This window comes from Oncorhynchus mykiss, chromosome 18 (genome assembly GCF_013265735.2).
Source record: "Oncorhynchus mykiss isolate Arlee chromosome 18, USDA_OmykA_1.1, whole genome shotgun sequence".
In the NCBI taxonomy this organism is placed as follows: domain Eukaryota; kingdom Metazoa; phylum Chordata; class Actinopteri; order Salmoniformes; family Salmonidae; genus Oncorhynchus; species Oncorhynchus mykiss.
In genome coordinates this window covers 33,657,111-33,674,516 of record NC_048582.1, presented here as the reverse complement: position 1 = coordinate 33,674,516, position 17,406 = coordinate 33,657,111, and the positions used below count along the sequence as shown (strand labels likewise).

General features: G+C 40.5%; 1 protein-coding gene across 1 annotated transcript; it reads left to right on the top strand.

Annotated features, from left to right (window-relative positions):
• The first annotated feature begins 212 nt into the window (after positions 1 to 212).
• Positions 213 to 16,819, top strand: LOC110496049 (sperm acrosome membrane-associated protein 4). Its single transcript, XM_036952526.1, has 3 exons — positions 213 to 367; positions 14,803 to 14,910; positions 15,372 to 16,819. Exons 1-3 carry the CDS (start codon positions 316 to 318, stop codon positions 15,587 to 15,589), a joined length of 378 nt encoding a protein of 125 aa, XP_036808421.1. The 5' UTR covers positions 213 to 315; the 3' UTR covers positions 15,590 to 16,819.
• Positions 16,820 to 17,406: the final 587 nt, after the last annotated feature.

The window sequence follows — 17,406 nt, the reverse complement described above, 5'->3', positions numbered from 1 at the left end:
TGTGAATTATAAACGTTTTTTTAAGGGGGATGGGAGGGGGTTCATTTTGAGCACATGCTTCCCTCAAAGGTATGTCCAACGCCCTGCTCCGACATGTAGAATAATGTCGCCGGCTCTATTCGTGGAATTTCTATCTGCAACATTCAGGACGTTTTGCAACTGAACGTGGCCAAGATACCCCTACCTTGTATAACGGTGACGCGTCTGTGGTGATGGGAGGGAGGTTATAAATAGCGAGTTGGTGAAAAGCTGTTGTTTGAGCACATAGCTAACGGTCCATATAGGCAACACCTGCGAAACTTATTTTTTTCAACGATGAACAGAATTATTCTCAGCATTTTCGCAGTTGGCCTGTGTTTTTCAGTTGGTAAGAAACAATTGCTTGTCTCATTTAGGTATCAATTTCATACCTAAAAACAATCTTCGATATGTGTGTAATGAATTGTTTAGACTAAACGATATTCGACAATCCTCTTCATCATTCGAAGCTAACCTGTATTTTCTTGTAATAAGATACACGATACTTTATCATATCAATAGGTTAACTTTACAGCCAATTAGAACACGTGGATGTCGTAAGAAGCCAAATTCTGATCTTTTGCCCAATTTATTGGCAAAATAATTGGTCGGATTGGTCAAAAGACCAATTACTAGTGAAAAAGATCTGAATCAGCTTAATTGTTCGCATTTGAAAGTTCGGATCCTCGTATCATAGAAAGAGCGGGGAAGGGGCAAAGAAATAATTGTACAAGTTTATCTGAAAAGTTCAATATTAGTATTATGAAATTATCTGCTGCTATTTGTCCATGTTATAATGCTAACTGAATATGATGTGTGTGTATTTTTTTTTAGTCTTTGTATGGAAAAAATAATGTATAATAAGAGCTCGGATTCTTCCATAAACTGGTTACAATAAAATAATCAACAGCTTTTTGAACAGTTTTACTCATCCTACTTCATTGACGTGATGGTAATGAAGTGGCCTTTATTTGAGTCTTCAATTGCCATCAATGAAACATTTGAGATTAATATCTGAAACTGATTTAATCAATCATATCTGTCTTAGCTAAGTAGTGATTGTTGGCACGATGCGCTTCTAGAAATGGTAACATTGTAGCTACCGTAGCCCAAGCCCTTGTTCATTACTCAGTTCCATTACACGTAGGTCATTGGAGTAAGCAGTAATGTGGCAGTCAGTGCCGTTTATGATGGAGGACGATTTATTTTTCATGAGCATGACCTTATTTCTATTACAGCATGTTGGATGACTGTCATTCATATTCCTTTCACCCAGTTGTATTTAACGTCGATAGGTCTAGGCTACTACATTTTCCCTAAACCTATCATGAGGTTGCTACAACCTAGCCTATGATACGTTTACAAAGTAGGAGCACACAGGTGAGAGAAATTCTTGGACAGACAGTGACTCATGCCTGTAATCCTTAGTCCAACAGTTGAAAACGAGAGTATCGATTGGACAAATTCCGTTTTTTAACCCGCTTCGTTTGTTTCCGTTGAAACATTAACAGAATCGGCCAAATGAATACACCCCTAATCAGGCATAAACAGTTCACTTTAATTGTAGCCACGTATCCATTGTAGTCTCATTGTAGTCTCTACTCACCTTTCCCCTTCGTTTGTGGACTTCAATGAACACATCAGCTGTATGTGACCTAGCAAAAAACTTTTCCAAGCCAAACCATGTCAGAAATGCTACACACAGCCTACATCGTTGTCCCATTATTAGCTAAAGTAATGTCCTAGTTAACATGGCTAATAGAACTAACACATTAGTAAACCCATTACAATCATGCAGTAATGTTGCTTTGTAGTCAGTCAGCAGTTAGCAAATGTGATACCCAAATCTAACTGCCTGTAGCTCAGGGCCTGAAGCAAGAATATGCACATTCTTGAGACCATTTGAAAGGAAACACTTTGAAGTTAGTGTAAATGTGACATTCATGTCGGAGAATGTAACACATTAGGATCTGGTAAAAGACAATTAAAAAGAAAAAAATGTGTTTTATCTTTGAAATGCAAGCGAAAGGTCAATGTATTATTCCAGGTTAGGTGCCATTTTAATATTTGCTACTAGATGGCAGCAGTGTATGTGCAAAGTTTTAGGCTGAACCATTGCACTTCTGTTCAATGTTGTATCAAGTCTGCCCAAACGTGCCTAATGAAATTGAAAATGTATCAATAACTGTGCACACTCCTCAAACAATAGCATGGTATTCTTTCACTGTATTAGCTACTGTAAATTGGACAGTGCAGTTATTTTAAGAAGATTTTAAGCTTTCTGCCCATATCAGATATGTCTGGGAAATGTTCTTGTTACTTACAACCTAGAAGAAAAATAAACGCACACTTATTTAGGCGAGGTGCTGGCTAGCGGAGTAGAAAACTTCAAAATAAATAAAAGGGCCGCACACTCTATGAGCTCAGATGTAAAAATGTCATTACCAACGTTTCGACAGCCAAGCTGTCTTCATCAGGGTATAATCACAAACCCTGCGGAATGACTCGTTTATATAGTGTCAGAAGACACAGGTGTCTGTAATCATGGCCATGAGTGGCCTAATATCATTGGTTTATTCTCAGATATTAAAATGGCATACAAAGAACAGCAAACAAACAACAAATGGATAGCATACGATCATAGATTCATTTTAGACTACACAAGCTGACAAACAATTACAATGGCAAAGTAACAATCACAAGAGTGGCTTCAGATCAAAGTCTACATTGAGACTGAAGGGAGCAAGGGTCTAAGTTAAAGATCCAGGCAGCCTCGTTTTAACAATAAATTATCAAGGACACCCCCTCTCCTAGGGAGGGTGACATGTTTGATGCCAGTATAACGCAGAGACGAAATTGAGTGACCTGCCTCCAAAAAGTGGGCCGCAACTGGATAAGTCAAGTTTTTGCACCTAATGGTGCTACGATGCTCTGAGATGCGTACTTTTAATTCCTTTTTACCACAAGGACAAGTTACAAGATAAATAACTACCTTAGTGGATCACGTAATAACACCTTTGATTGGGATCGATGTCCCTGTTTGTGGGTGTTTGAAGGATCTACATTTAGAAGTGCCATTGCATTGAGCACAGCCATTACACTTGTAATTTCCATCCAGTAGGGGCGCAAATAGACGTTGTTCAGGAATATCTCGGTGGTAAATCAGTTTACCAATTGGTCTCTGAGATTTCTGCCCCGTGAGAATACGACCAAGGGAAGGTCCAAAAACACATTACCGAGACATCATCGGATTTTAGAATGTGCCAATGGTTGTGAACGATTCCCTTAACTTGTTCAGAACGTTTTGAAGAGCAGGTAGTTAGAACACAAGAATGCATCTTTTTGCGAGACTGACCTTGAAAGGTCATGTCTCGTTTTGTTTTGAATTTTCTCAATGGCAATATTAATCTGATCATTTTTGTAGCCCCTCTCCTTGAACTTTCTTTGCGTCTCAGCCATATTTCTGTCAATCTGATTTTTTTTTTTTTTTTTGCCAATTCTTTTGATTCGACAGAATTGGCTGTAGGGCAAACTATATTTTTCAAGGGAAGTGGGTGACAACTATCAGCCCTCAACAAACTGTTACGATCAGTAGGTTTACTGTAAAGATCAGTGTATAGAACATTATCTTCACACAAGATCAGAAGATCAAGAAAACTGATTTGACGTGTATCCGATTGCACAGTAAATCTCAGATGCTCAGAACAGGAGTTAAGAAAAGCATGGAACGCCTGAAGCTTGTTTTGCATCACCCCTCCATAGAACATAAATATCATCAATATACAGTTTCCAAATAATCATGTTAGGCAATAATTTTTTTTTGTTACTTACAACCTCATGCTAATCACATTGGACTACGTTAGCTCAACTGTCCCGTGGGGGGACAACTAGCTAGCTGCATTTGCTAGCTAAGTGTAACTTTATTTTCATTTTTGAAGAAATTAATTTGTTGAAACTTGTCTTTGAGTCAACTACTCAACACATTTTATGCACTGCAGTGATAGCTAGATATCTGTAGCTTCTGCTTTCAGTACTAGATTAATTATCTGATCCTTTGATTGGGTGGACATGTCAGTTCATGCTGCAAGAGCTCTGATAAGTTGGGGTACGTCCCCCGGAAGTTGTCATAATTGTTGTGTAAGTCTATGGAAGAGGGTGAGAACCAAGAGCTTCCTAGGTTTTGTATTGAAGTCAATGTACCAAGAGGAGGACAGAAGCTAGCTGTCCTCTGGCAACACCATGTTACCCTACAGCATGCTGTTGAGGCTAGACCCCTTCCTCCACTGTTCTCTACAGAATAACTTTGTTAAGAAGGGACTGCCTTTAATAAACAATGAATCCCTTTGAAAACAGCCTGTGGCATCTGAGTCAATTATGTTAGTGTCAAAATTGACTTAGTGTAAATGTAATAACTTTGACCAATCTTGTCTCAAACAGTTTGGAAAATCACACTGGGTAAAATTAAGGTTTGGTTTGGATTTGTTTATGTCCATTTGCCCACTAACGTGGGTGCGGTGATTTGCACTTCATCCAATAACAGTGTGACAGACTTGCCTAGCAGCTCTGTTTACATAAGACCACACTTCACACATTTTTTTTTTTAACTTGAGAAATACTGCACCGAACACCTTAGTTAGATGTGAAATTGCGCCACTAAACATCCTCGGTCAACTACAATTAGATTGATCTTAAATTAATTATTGGGATTTTGAGGATATTATAGCTATCCTACAGTGCCTACAGGGGGGCAAACATCAATAACCAAACAAGATATTGTTCAGGAAGACTGAAATCCATTTTATTCGTTTTCTAATGAGCAACAGAACCCATGTGCCAATCAGCCTGTTCAGTGGCTCTTAAGAGCCCCAAAGCTTGGTCTGAACATTAATACGCATCACTTGTGACTTGATTTTGGAAGCATAAGGACCATTTGAATTAGCAATCATTTTCAAAAACAAACATTAAATTGATTTGCACCTTTTTTATAGGGTTAGTGTTCCTACACTGCCATAGCTCCATGTTAGTGTGTGTTTACAGAAGACTGAGGGACCACCTGTACTAATGAGCTATCTAGCATGTTCCTGGACACCTGTGTGTAAAGGATGAAGGCTGCCAGAAAAATGTAACTTAAAAATACTGTTGGCTGCTACTGTTAGAACCGGTTAAAATTGTGTACACTAAGTGTATTCTGCATTTGTGAAATTATTTGGAGGTGATATGAAACTAAAGGGCTTTGTTTCTCGAACCTTATTACAATTGAGAATGGATTCGGTTTAAATTGAGTGTTTGGCTGCCAGAACCAGTCTACCTCTGAAAATAACATGAGGTCCTTGGATCTTAAGGAGTTACAGGACCTTAAGGAGCCTGATGGTACCGTTACTCCTGAAGAGTACATCTTGGGCTAATGTAGCCCATTTTGTAAAGCTGGGATGACTTGAACCTTAGTGACTATATAGGACCATATGGTCAGCAGATAACAATGCTTTATAAAGGAATGTCATCAATTATTTATTTATTTATGGTTAAATGGATAGTTAACCCAAATTACAGAATAAAATTGGTTTCCTTACCCTGTAAGCAGTCTATGGACAAGGTATGACAGCGATCCAGGCTTTGGTTTTCTTGACCTGGCCACTTTCAAATGCTAACTTTTTTCAATTTTTTTAAAATTACATTTCCAAAACACCCTAAAGTATCTGTGCACCTCAATGAAGCTAGGCTACTCATAGATTTGGATATGAAGTGGAAACGCTAATAGCGGTACCACTGACTTGCATTGAATTTGTGCTAAAAAGTTTGAGACAGTGGCCAGATCGGTAGGCCTATACTACAAAGCAGGATCGATGAGTGAGTTAGTCAGCTAAACTTGATAAACAACTTTTATTTTCTGATTTTAATGAAGAAAGCTGAAATGTTTAAAGTCAATTAGACCATTCCAATTTCAAGCCGGTCTTGAAAAAAAGTTAGCTGGCTTACTCATTGATCCTGCTATGTAGTAATTGGTATTTTATTAGGGATCCCGATTAGCTGCTCCCAAGGCAGCAGCTACTCTTCCTGGGATCCAAACACATTAAGACACATTACACACAACAAAGGATAAAACAGTACATAACTGTCACACCACCACATCCACAACACAATGTATGATACCACTACACAACAATATTAGTGAACGTGTGCTATTGCCCGTATGCGTGCGTCTCTTCAGTCCCCACTGTTTCATAAAGTGTGGAGAAAAAAAATATATAATAATCTGCTTCTACTGTTTGAATCAGTTACCTGATGTGGAATAGAGTTCCATGTAGTGATGGCTCTATGTAGTACTGTGCGCCTCCCATAGTCTGTTCTGGACTTGTGGATTGTGAAGAGACCTCTGGCATTTCTTGAGGTATGCATGTGTGTCCGAGCTGTGTGCTTGTAGTTTAAACCAGCTCGGTACATTCAGCTTGTCAACACCTCGAACAAAAACAAGCCGTGATGAAGTCAATCTCTCCTCCACTTTGAGCCATGAACTTGACATGCATGTTATTAATGCTAGCTCTCCATGTACATTTAAGGGCCTGCTGCACTTCCCTGTTCTGAACCAGTCCCTCTTTGTGGCACCTGACCACACGACAGTAGTCCAGATGTGTCCAAACTAGGGCTTGTAGGACCTGCCTTGTTGACTGTGTTAAGGCAGAGCAGCGCTTTATGGACAGCCTCCTCCCCATCTTAGTGTAACCAATGTGAAATGGCTAGCTAGTTGGCGGTGGAGCGCGCTAATAGCGTTTCAATCGGTGACGTCACTCGCTCTGAGACCTTGAAGTAGTTGTTCCCCTTGCCCTGCAAGGGCTGCAGCTTTTGTGGCGCGATGGGTAACGATGCTTCGTGGGTGTCAGTTGTTGTGTGCAGAGGGTCCCTGGTTCGAGCCCAGGTAGGGGCGAGGAGAGGGACGGAAGCTATACATTTAGATTAGCTACTGTTGTATCATGTTTTGACCATGATAGTTTACAATCCAGGATTACTCCAAGCAGTTTAATCTCAATTTGCTCAATTGCCACATTATGAATTACAATATTTAGTTGAGGTTTAGTGCATGTCCCAAATACAATGCTGTAAGTTTATTAATATTTAGGACTAATATATTCCTTGCCACCCACTCTAAAATTAAATGTTGCAGTCTCTGTAGTAGCTGACATATACAGTGTTTATTTTTATTGAACCTTGAGTATCTGGAACATCAGCATTTGTGGATTTGATTACAGGCTCAATGTCCAGAAACAAAACTTTCTTCTGAAACTCCAGCTACAAGTCATTTACAACATTAACAATGTCTACACTGTATTTCTGATCAAGAGATGTTATTTAAATGGACAAAAAAATAGCTTTTTTTCAAACAAGAACATTTAAGTGACCCCAAACTTTTGTGTATAGGACAAAACACACCACAAGGCACAACACTAGCAAGACAACATAGCAAGGCAGCAACACATGGTAGCAGCACAAAACATGGTACAAACATTGGGCACAGACAACAGCACAAACGGCAAGAAGGTTGAGTCATCTGAAAAGTAAGGGGCCTAAACAGCTGCCTTGGGGAATTCCTGATTCTACCTGGAGTATGTTGGAGAGGCTTCCATTAAAGAACACAATCTCTGTTCTGTTAGACAGGTAAATCTATCCACAATCTAGCAGGGGGTGTAACGCTATAACAGGATTTTCAGGCAGCAGACTGATCGATAATGTCAAAAGCCACACAACAGCCCCGACAATCGTTTTATAATTTTCTCTCAGCCAATCAGTCATTTGTGTAAGTTCTATGCTTGTTGAATGTCCTTCCCTATAAGTGGAAGTTTTCTAAGGGTTGATAACGGGCTGATTGGTCGGCTATTTGAGCCAGTAAAGGGGGCTTTACTATTCTTGGGTAGCGGAAATTCTTTAACTTCTCTCCAGGCCTGAAGGCGCACACTTTCTAGTATGCTTAGATTGAAGATATGGCAACTAGGAGTGGCAATATCGTCCGCTATTATCCTCAGTAATTTTCCATCCAAGTTCAGACCCTGGTGGCTTGTAGTATATCCTAATCTTACTAGATTTGCACACACTGTACATATATTTTCTATTGTGTTATTGAGTGGAACTGTTTTTGTCGCTTTGCTTTATCTTGGCCAGGTCACAGTTGTAAATGAGAACTTGTTTTCAACTGGCCTACCTGGTTAAATAAAGGTGAAATAAAATGCATTTTAAAAATCCCTCCGGTAAGGAATAACATGTATTGCTAACAGGCTAAGGAAACTTCATAATTTGGGTGAGCTATATCTTTAATTTGCCATGAAACTCTTATTCCTAACTTGGTGGCTCTTGTACTATTTTATTTTCGGTGAATTCACTCCACCCTATTTGATGTTTTGGGGTTGGTATGTGTGGTTTGTCAAACCCTTAAGCACAGATCCAGGCATACTAGACTCGCCTAGATTGCGTGTCAGAACCTGTCCACATTATGCATGTGATTTTTAAAGGCTTGCTGTTTTTATGTGTGACCCAAAGTTTTAAATACCTTAGTTCCACGAAGCATGCCTTTGTCCCAGCTCAGGTTTCAAACCACACCCTTACTATAGAATTTTCTGCAATCATCTACCTTGACTGAGTTCTTCCTGAATTGTGACTATGTAAGAATCAAAATGACACACAATTTCTGGCCTCATTCCTCATGATTTTTACCAAATATTTTCAGAACATGATTTCATACATTTGCATAGGTTCCCCTGAAGTTTTTTTGTTGGTGAAACTAAGACCGTATGAGAATGTAATGTTGCTCGCTTACTCTTTTGGCTCAGTGTTGTTCAGTGTAATACTTCAGTGTATTCACTAGAAAACAAATGGGAGGGGCCTACCTGAATTTGTGCAATAGAAACTAGTTTTGCAAATGTTGATACCTTTATCTGAATCCCACAGTTCTTACCTTTTCTAGCAGTACTAAGGATGTGTTTGTAGGACTTGTGTAAAAACTTAAATGTACTTTGAGGGCAGTATACAATATGTATCGTTTAGAAAATGCCACCAGATGGCGTCAGAGTAAAAGGTGTAACCTTTCAGGGACACGGTGTAGAACTAGTGTGCATTGCTGACACCCTCAAGGTGAAACATTTTACTTGACAACTACATTGTCACGGGAATTATGGTACACTATGAACACAAAAGTATGTGGATACCCTTTGAAATTAGTGGATTTGGCTATTTTAGCCACACCATTGCAGACGGGTGTATAAAATCAATCACACAGCCACACAATCTCCATAGACAAACATTGGCAGTTGAATGGCCTTACTGAAGAGCTCAGTGACTTTCAACGTGGCACCGTCGTAGGATGCCATCTTAAACTGTAAAGTTTGGTGGCGGAGGAATAATGGTCTGGGGCTGTTTTTCATGGTTCGGACCCCTTAGTTCCAGTGAAGGGAAATCTAATGCTACAGCATACAATGAAATTCTTGATGATTCTGTGCTTCCAACTTTGGTAACAGTTAGGGGAAGGCCCTTTACTGTTTCAGCATGACAATTCCCCCGTACACAAAGCGAGGGCCATACAGAACTGTCGATCGGTGTGGAAGAACTTGACTGGCCTGCAGAGCCCTGACCCCAACCCCATCGAACACCTTTGGGATGAATTTGAACGCCAAATGTAAGCAGGCCTAATCACCCAACATCTGTGCTCGACCTCACTAATGCTCGTGGCTGAATGGAAGCAAGTCCCCGCAGCACTGTTCCAACATCTAGTTGAAAGCCTTTCCAGAAGAGTAGAGGCTGTTGTAGCAGCAACGGTTGACCAACCCCATATTAATGCCCCTTATTTTGGAATTATGTGTTTGAGCAGGTGTCAACTATGAAAATAAAGAGTTGCACACTCCATATATAAACTCCCAGTAATTGATTGGGTATTTAAATACTTTTGCTAATGTAGTGTAACCTTTTTTTTAGAAAACATTTAGGGGAAACAGAAATTGGGAAAGGCAAACAATACTAAATACTTTGGCTTTTGCTCGGCTTTACTGAACACCGGTTGGAATGAACATTGGAGTAGTTCCAGACTTTATTTGTAAAGGATTTTAGGCTTAAGCAAAATGTTTTGTGTACTATATGTCCAGGTTATTTAAATAAGATGAGACTTGCTCAGTTGAGACCACATTAGACCATTTTAAAATGAATAGAATCAACACATCCATGAAGCCACTGTCTTCCCCTTCTCAATTGTTTTGTTGCACTGTACTTCATGGTGGGCCTTAGAACTGGGAGATGCGTAACCAATTGTCCTGAATAACCTGATCGGTTATTTTACGGAATCCTGATCTACCTTTTTCGTTCACTATAATTCAATACACAATGTTTGTTGAAAGCCTTGATCTGCCTGGTCAAGGCTCTAGATTACGACACACCATGGGAGTCTCATCAGGCCACATTGTCATCAGGTGGACAACTTTGGTACTCATGTTAGAAATCTATCAAGTCTGTTTTGCTCATTTATAAGCCTGATGAGGATCTGCAAATGTAGTGTTTTTGTACAATGTGATAAGCGTATGTCCAACAGTAACACAGGGAGAATGTTTCCTTATGCTACCAGTTTACTTTAGGCATCTTTGTTAAGATGGCATTTTGTCTGTTTTCACAATGTTGCCTTGCATTCAGTGGTGTAAAAAGTACCCAGTTGTCATACTGTAATTTTACTCAGGTAATAGAAAATGACTCGCGTGGCAGTCACCCAGTAAAATACTACTTGAGTAAAAGTATTTGATTTTAAATCTACGTAAGTATCAAAAGTAAATGTTACTGTTAAAGTATTAATCATTTCAAGTTCCTTTTTTATATTAAGAAAACAAGACGGCAAGGGGCACACCAACACACAGATGTAATTTACAAATTTAAGAATGTGTGTTTAGTGAGTCCACCAGATCAGAGGCAGTAGGGGTGACCAGGAATGTTCCCTTTTTAAGTGTGTGAATGGACCATTTCTGTCCTGCTAAGCATTCAATACGTAACATACTTTTGGGTGTCAGGGATCATGTATGAAATAAAAAGTACATTTTCTTTAGGATTGTAGTAAAGTAAGTTTTCAAATATAAATGAAGTACAGATACCCCAAAAAATACAACTTAGTACTTTACACCGCTGCTTGCGTAAAACTCCTTACAGAACATAAAACACCCGACAATATACAAAAACATAAATAGGGCTGAGGACTGTACAGGGCACTATACAACTGCTTATCAGGTCTGTTTTTGTTGGCTTGGTAGTTCGAATGGAATCCATGCAATACTGCATAGGCCCACAAGGAGTTCTCTTTCGGATGGGGGAATTTTAAGATGCTTGAATGTTGCTACAGGCCAATAAAATTCCCCATGACGACTATTTTGTGACATGGTAATCCTGTGTATTTATCAGTCTGCCTTACACTTTGTCCATGTAATAATAATAATTAGCCTTATACGGTATAACACAAACCATATTGTTTCTAATAATGTACGTCCTAAACATATAGTATGTCCAGTCTGCCTTAAAGTATAACCTTTTGACAGTCATAGGCCACATTTTTTTTGTGCATTTTTTTTTAGGGTGAGTTGTATGAGTAACTGTTTATTCATACTCAATGGTCACTGTCCTCTTAAAAGGCAACGATGGTGGAGACAATTATTAAGAGGTTGCTTGTGTGGTGAACATTCCCCATGATGACGAATATAGAATCAGACTACCATTATGGTGCCTCAGTCAGTTCCCATATGACTCGCTGTCTCCCCATGCTCTTGCGTGTCCGAACAAGGCTTGTGTGCTCATCCTTAACCCCCTCATTGCGTCGGTAAATGACCTGTTGTGGCAGGAATGCAGCCAACTGTAAGCCTAGGGGCAGTTCTGTTTGCGCAACCTGACTGTCCCCCGTTTTTGTGAGGTGGTGACCGATTTGGTGGGGCGATGGGAGAGACTGGGTAACGGGTTTGACTGGATTTGTGAAGGGTAATGTCAAGGTGCGGCCCCAAGGCTGACAAACATTCATGTCATGACTCATGTACGTTACGTAGGCCCGTACGTTACTATGCACAGTATGGCAACCTTGTTTGGTGTGCTTCCAGGAGCTGAGCCTGTAGGTTGTTGTACGTACTGTAGTGGTAGGGGAATTAGCATTCTCATTGAGGACAATTGATTGTTTTCACTCATGGGGACGGTTTCCCAGACACATTTAAGTCTAGTCTTGAACTAAAAAGCATGGTCAAAATAGCTTTGTAGTCCAGGACTAAGCTTGATTTGTGTCTGGGGAAACCGTCACTTAGGCTGAGTTTACACAGGCAGTCCAACTCTGCTCTTTAGAACAATTATTATCAGAAGAGCTGCTCTGATTGTTCAGAAGACCAATAAGTGGAAAAAGATCAGCATTTGGCTGCTTTTAGGTCAAAGCATTAAGTGAGAAGGTTGACAAGTGGAAGTTCACTTGTGCGCTTACATCTGTCCCGTCTGCCTTCTCTGCGTATTCCCTCAAGGATGTCTTGTCGGAACGACACCTTATTTCATATTTGAACCTAAAGAATGGAATTCAAACAATGATTGAATGATCAGCTCAAATGGCAACAAGATGTTTTGATACACGGAGTGGCTTTAAAGTTGGATAAAAGCTGAATCAATGTCTGCAAGGTCACAATGATACTTTGTCATGTAGTGCATCAAAGACCGTGGACACCTGCTTGTCGAACATGTCATTCCAAAACCATGGGCATAAATATGGAGTTGGTCCCCCCGCCCGCCCCTTGCTGCTATAATTTGAGAAGGCTTTCCACTAGATGTTGGAACATTGCTGTGGGAACTTGCTTCCATTCAGCCAGGAGCATTACTGAGGTCAGGCACTGATGTTGGGCGACTAGGCCTGGCTCGCAGTCGGCGTCCCAATTCATCCCAAAGGTGTTCAATGGGGTTGAGGTCAGAGCTCTGTGCAGACCAGAAGTTCTTTCACACCGATCTCAACAAACCATTTGTGTATGGACCTCAATTTATGCACAGGGGCATTGTCATGCTGAAAAAGGAAAGGGGCTTCCCCGAACTGTTGCCACAAAGTTGGAAGCACACTCATCTAGAATGTCATTGTACACTGTAGCATTAAGATTTCCTTTCATTGGAACTAAGGGGCCAAGCTCAAACAATAAAGCATCCCCAGATCATTATTCCTCCTTCCAAACTTTAGTTGGCACTATGCATTGGGGCAGATGGTTCTCCTGGCAGCCGCTAAACCCAGATTTGTCCATCGGCCTGCCAGGTGGTGAAGAGCATTCTCTGGAGTGATGGACTCGAGTGGAAACGTGATTCAATGGTGCCGAGCTTTACACCACACCAACTAACGCTTGGCGTTGCGCATGGTGATCTTCAGGTGTGTGCGGCTGCTAGGCCTTAAACCAATTTCATGAAGCTCCCGACGAACGTTTATTGTGCTGATGTTGCTTCGAGGCAATTTGGAACTTGGTAGTGAGTGTTGCAACAGACAGACTATTTTACGCGCTTCAGCACTTGGGGTTCCCATTCTGTGAGCTTATATGGCCTACCCCTTCGCGGCTGAGACGTTATTGCCCCTAGACATTTCCACTTCACAACAACCGCACTTGCAGCTCTAACAGGGCAGAAATGACGAACTGACTTGTTAAGGTGGCATCCTATGACAGTGCTACATTAAGTCACTGAGCTCTTCAGTAAGGCCATTCTACTGCCAATGTTTGTCTATGGAGATTGCATTGCAGTGTGCTCGCTTTTATACACCTGTCAGCAATGGGTGTGGCTGAAATGGCCGATTCCACTAATTGGGTGTACACATACTTTTGTGTGTGTGTATATATATTGTGTGGGACATGACACCCAAGCAGTTGAGTCATTTGGTTGGATTGTGGAGATCCACTCACATTCAATGGCAGTTTGGTGTTTTTTTTTAATGATCAGGAGTGGCACTTTGTAACCCGAGTCTGAACTCATCTGCGATGGGGTGTAACCGAAACCAGTGTTTGGGTGGGGTGGGGGGAGCGAGCAGTCTTCTGAATGGTGCTTTTACAACCTTTCTAAGCAACCCAACGTTCCTTGGTTCAATCAAATTGCTTAAATGATTTTTGTCCACCAGACATTGATAATTGAAGGTCATACCATGTTTTCCTGCTTTCATGGAAAGGCATACATTTTTGGGGGGTTGACGTGCACACACTGGTATATACGTACACTGTTTTGTTTACTTTGTCACACGACTTGATGGCCAGGTTTTGAACTCCTAAGGTACTGCGTGTGTTTCTGGGAGGGTTATTTGAATAAGTCAACTTGCTCAGGGACTTGCAACTAATTTGTTGAATTTATGGTTGTTGCGGTCATTCAGTTCATTCTGTAGTTTCCGGCAGACCATTCCTCCTCTGCCCCCTAAAACCACTAAACTACTTGTTTATAATTTTGCTCTGTTTTGGAGTAGCGCTTACTGGGAAGCAGCCATTTTGTCTGTCCCCATCAAAAGCTACAGAACTTTGTTTTGAGTAGTGAAGAAATATTCAAACAACCATGCCCTTCTATGATTAACCATAATGGTACCTACGCAGGTTGGGCCCTTCATCCACTGAAGTGTACAAAACCGGGTGGGAGTCGTAGACTAAACCGCTGTTTGGCCCATGTTAAGACTGTCTCAATGATGTAGGATTGCATCAACACGCATTAGGTCATCTACAAGAATGTTTCCTTGAACATGATGATTTGTAGACTGGCATGGTAATTTATTGCTTGGTTTTTATTTCTCCTGCTTTCTCATCCCAGGCCAGGCTCTGCAGTGCTTCAACTGTGAGCTCTGCATCTTCAACGTGTTCCAGACCAAAGTCACCTGCGGCGCTGACGAGCAATGTTTCAAAGGTGTCGGAAAAGCAGGTAAGGACCAAAGGACTGGCTGACACAGGTCATTGGTGTCTTACATTGTAATCATTTAGCAGATGCTCTTATCCAGCGCGACTTAGTGCGTTCAACATCCATATAGCAGTCATTGCAAGTAAGGACTTTCCTCAAGAAGTAGCTTACAGTATCAGCAAAATTGGTAAAAGACAAGTGCAAGTTTGCTACAAAGACCAGTAAGTTTATTTTTTATTTTGTGTGTTTTTGCACCTTTTTAAGAGCCTCTGTCCTCTTCAGAAGCCAAAAAGGAAGGAAGACAACCTGCTACCATCCCTTTGCAGATGCTAAAATTTCACTTGTCAGCTTTCTGCCTTGGGGCAAAAAGCTTATGGAAAACCACTTACGATTCCTAGTTTGTTGGTTTATGCGCCGCTTGGCACGACGATGCCCAAGTAAATAAGTCAAGAGGCACCACATTATTTATGTATTTTCATCCACAGCTCATGTTTTGGAAATCAAGACAAAAGGCTGCCTGAAAATGAACGACTGCAATAAGGTGTCTACAACCAAGTTCCCTTCCATTTCCAACGTCACAGTCTACAGCGTAAACAAGACCTGCTGTAGCTCGGACCTGTGTAACGCTGCCCCGGGCCAGCCCCGAATGAGAATCCTGCACCTGGCCCTCGCCACCACCTTCATGACCAAAGTCCTAGTGTAAGGGGGGGGGGCCCTCTGGCCTATACATATACAGAGGTTGATACGCATGTAGGTTGATGGTTCACACATGCCAACATTAGCAGCATACTGTCCATGTATAGAAGTCCTGCATTATCTTATATAATTTAGGCCAAGGAGGAAACATTTAGTGTATCATACCATCTAAACTTCAATTATTTCCACTAAAAAAATAGATTTGTCCTTGATGCCTGGAAATCTCTAAATTAGTTTTATTGCTCACTTGGAAATGCAGTCAGATTAGCTTTTCCCTGACCCTCATTCCGTTGCACTTACACACCACGAAAAACATTCAATTAAATGGAATGCTCACATACAATAGGCAACTTTTCATCAACATAATTGAGCAGATGCCTTCTGGCACTTTAGTAGGATGAAGCGCTTCAGTCATTATACTGTATAACAAATGAATGTGTATACTGACCGATTCATTCATCTTCATTAGGGAGCTCCGCTAACAAAGACAATATTTACCAACTTTGGTGTTGGTTATACCTGCTTGTACAGTAGGTGTCATGGGTGATGGACTGCATTCAGTGTTGTCCCAATTGCCACGCTCTATTATACAGTATCCCCGAGGCCAATGTATACATTAAAGTTTAAGTACATGCCATTTCAGTCAAATGTTAATTTCAGATGAATGCTACTTTCAAACCACTATTTCAATTTGATGTTCAATGTTAATGAGCCGATTATCCAGCCACTTGGTGTTGGGGAGCTCCACTGATCACCCAAATTACAATTAATAATGCAATTGCTCTATGACCATGTTTCCCCCATTGATGACCTAGACCAAAGGAGGGCCAGTTGCTAAACTAGTCTCTGTCCCTAGAAAGGGCAAACAATGTGGTTAATCTTGTTTTGACCGGGAATTGTATCTTTGTCCACCCTGCATATTCCTTTTTGCCTAAAGTAATACTTGTATTTGTATGGCAATATTAGAATGTAGGTGTAGATAATTAAATCAAGCTTTATAAATGCTATTTTTATTAATAGGATTTTCTAGGTTAATTAGAAATGTGTCAAACATACTTGTTTAGGAAGAACTGTGTACTAATTTGATGTTGTACTAACTAAATGGCTTGACTGGTTAGGTAAATATGAAACATTTTAAATTTTTGAAAACCTATTTTTAAACTGTAAATGTGTATACTGTACGGGATTGCTGGGTGACTGCAAAAATAAATGATTAAAGCTTCTACAAAATCCCTTACCACCTTAGTTCTTTGCTTTTGTCTATCGGCGTCATGACTTTTATCCACGCCCAAACACCCTTCACGCCAGTTCTGTGTAACAGCTGGCGGGAAGTGCACTAAACCTTTCATATTTCTATTTTAAAACACTCGTTACATTTGAAAGTATGAAAACGAACTATGCGTCGACATCACATGCGGCAACCACAGAATTTTGCATTACAATATTAAATCGGACAAATGGGAAATGGCTCACATATGAATCATTTTCTCTTTAGTGGGAAAATGTAGTAGTGGATGTTTTTTATCTTTTTCAATGACTATTCATGCTTAGCCCTGCCAATCAGATGAGCCCCAGCTGTCCTTGTCACGCATGCTCATGTCTTAATAGAATGTTTTTATTCTCTTCACAAAAGGCAAACTCATCATACTTATATCATGCCCTGGCTTGACCCTATTGTAAAATGTAACATTTTTTTACCACTAACCTGTCGATTTAAAGCTTGTGAAGCTGGTGTTGTTTTGCAGGGGTCTTGTCCTCTGCATTAGGAACCTTCTTCGATGAGGTTTAACAGCGGTTGGCATCCAATATTAATAGTGCATTTCC

Coding starts and splice junctions, on each gene's coding strand:
- LOC110496049 (XM_036952526.1), top strand. CDS start 316: ATGAACAGAATTATTCTCAGCATTTTCGCAGTTGGCCTGTGTTTTTCA. Junction 368..14,802: donor TGGCCTGTGTTTTTCAGTTG/GTAAGAAACAAT, acceptor TTCTCATCCCAG/GCCAGGCTCTGCAGTGCTTC. Junction 14,911..15,371: donor CAAAGGTGTCGGAAAAGCAG/GTAAGGACCAAA, acceptor TTTCATCCACAG/CTCATGTTTTGGAAATCAAG.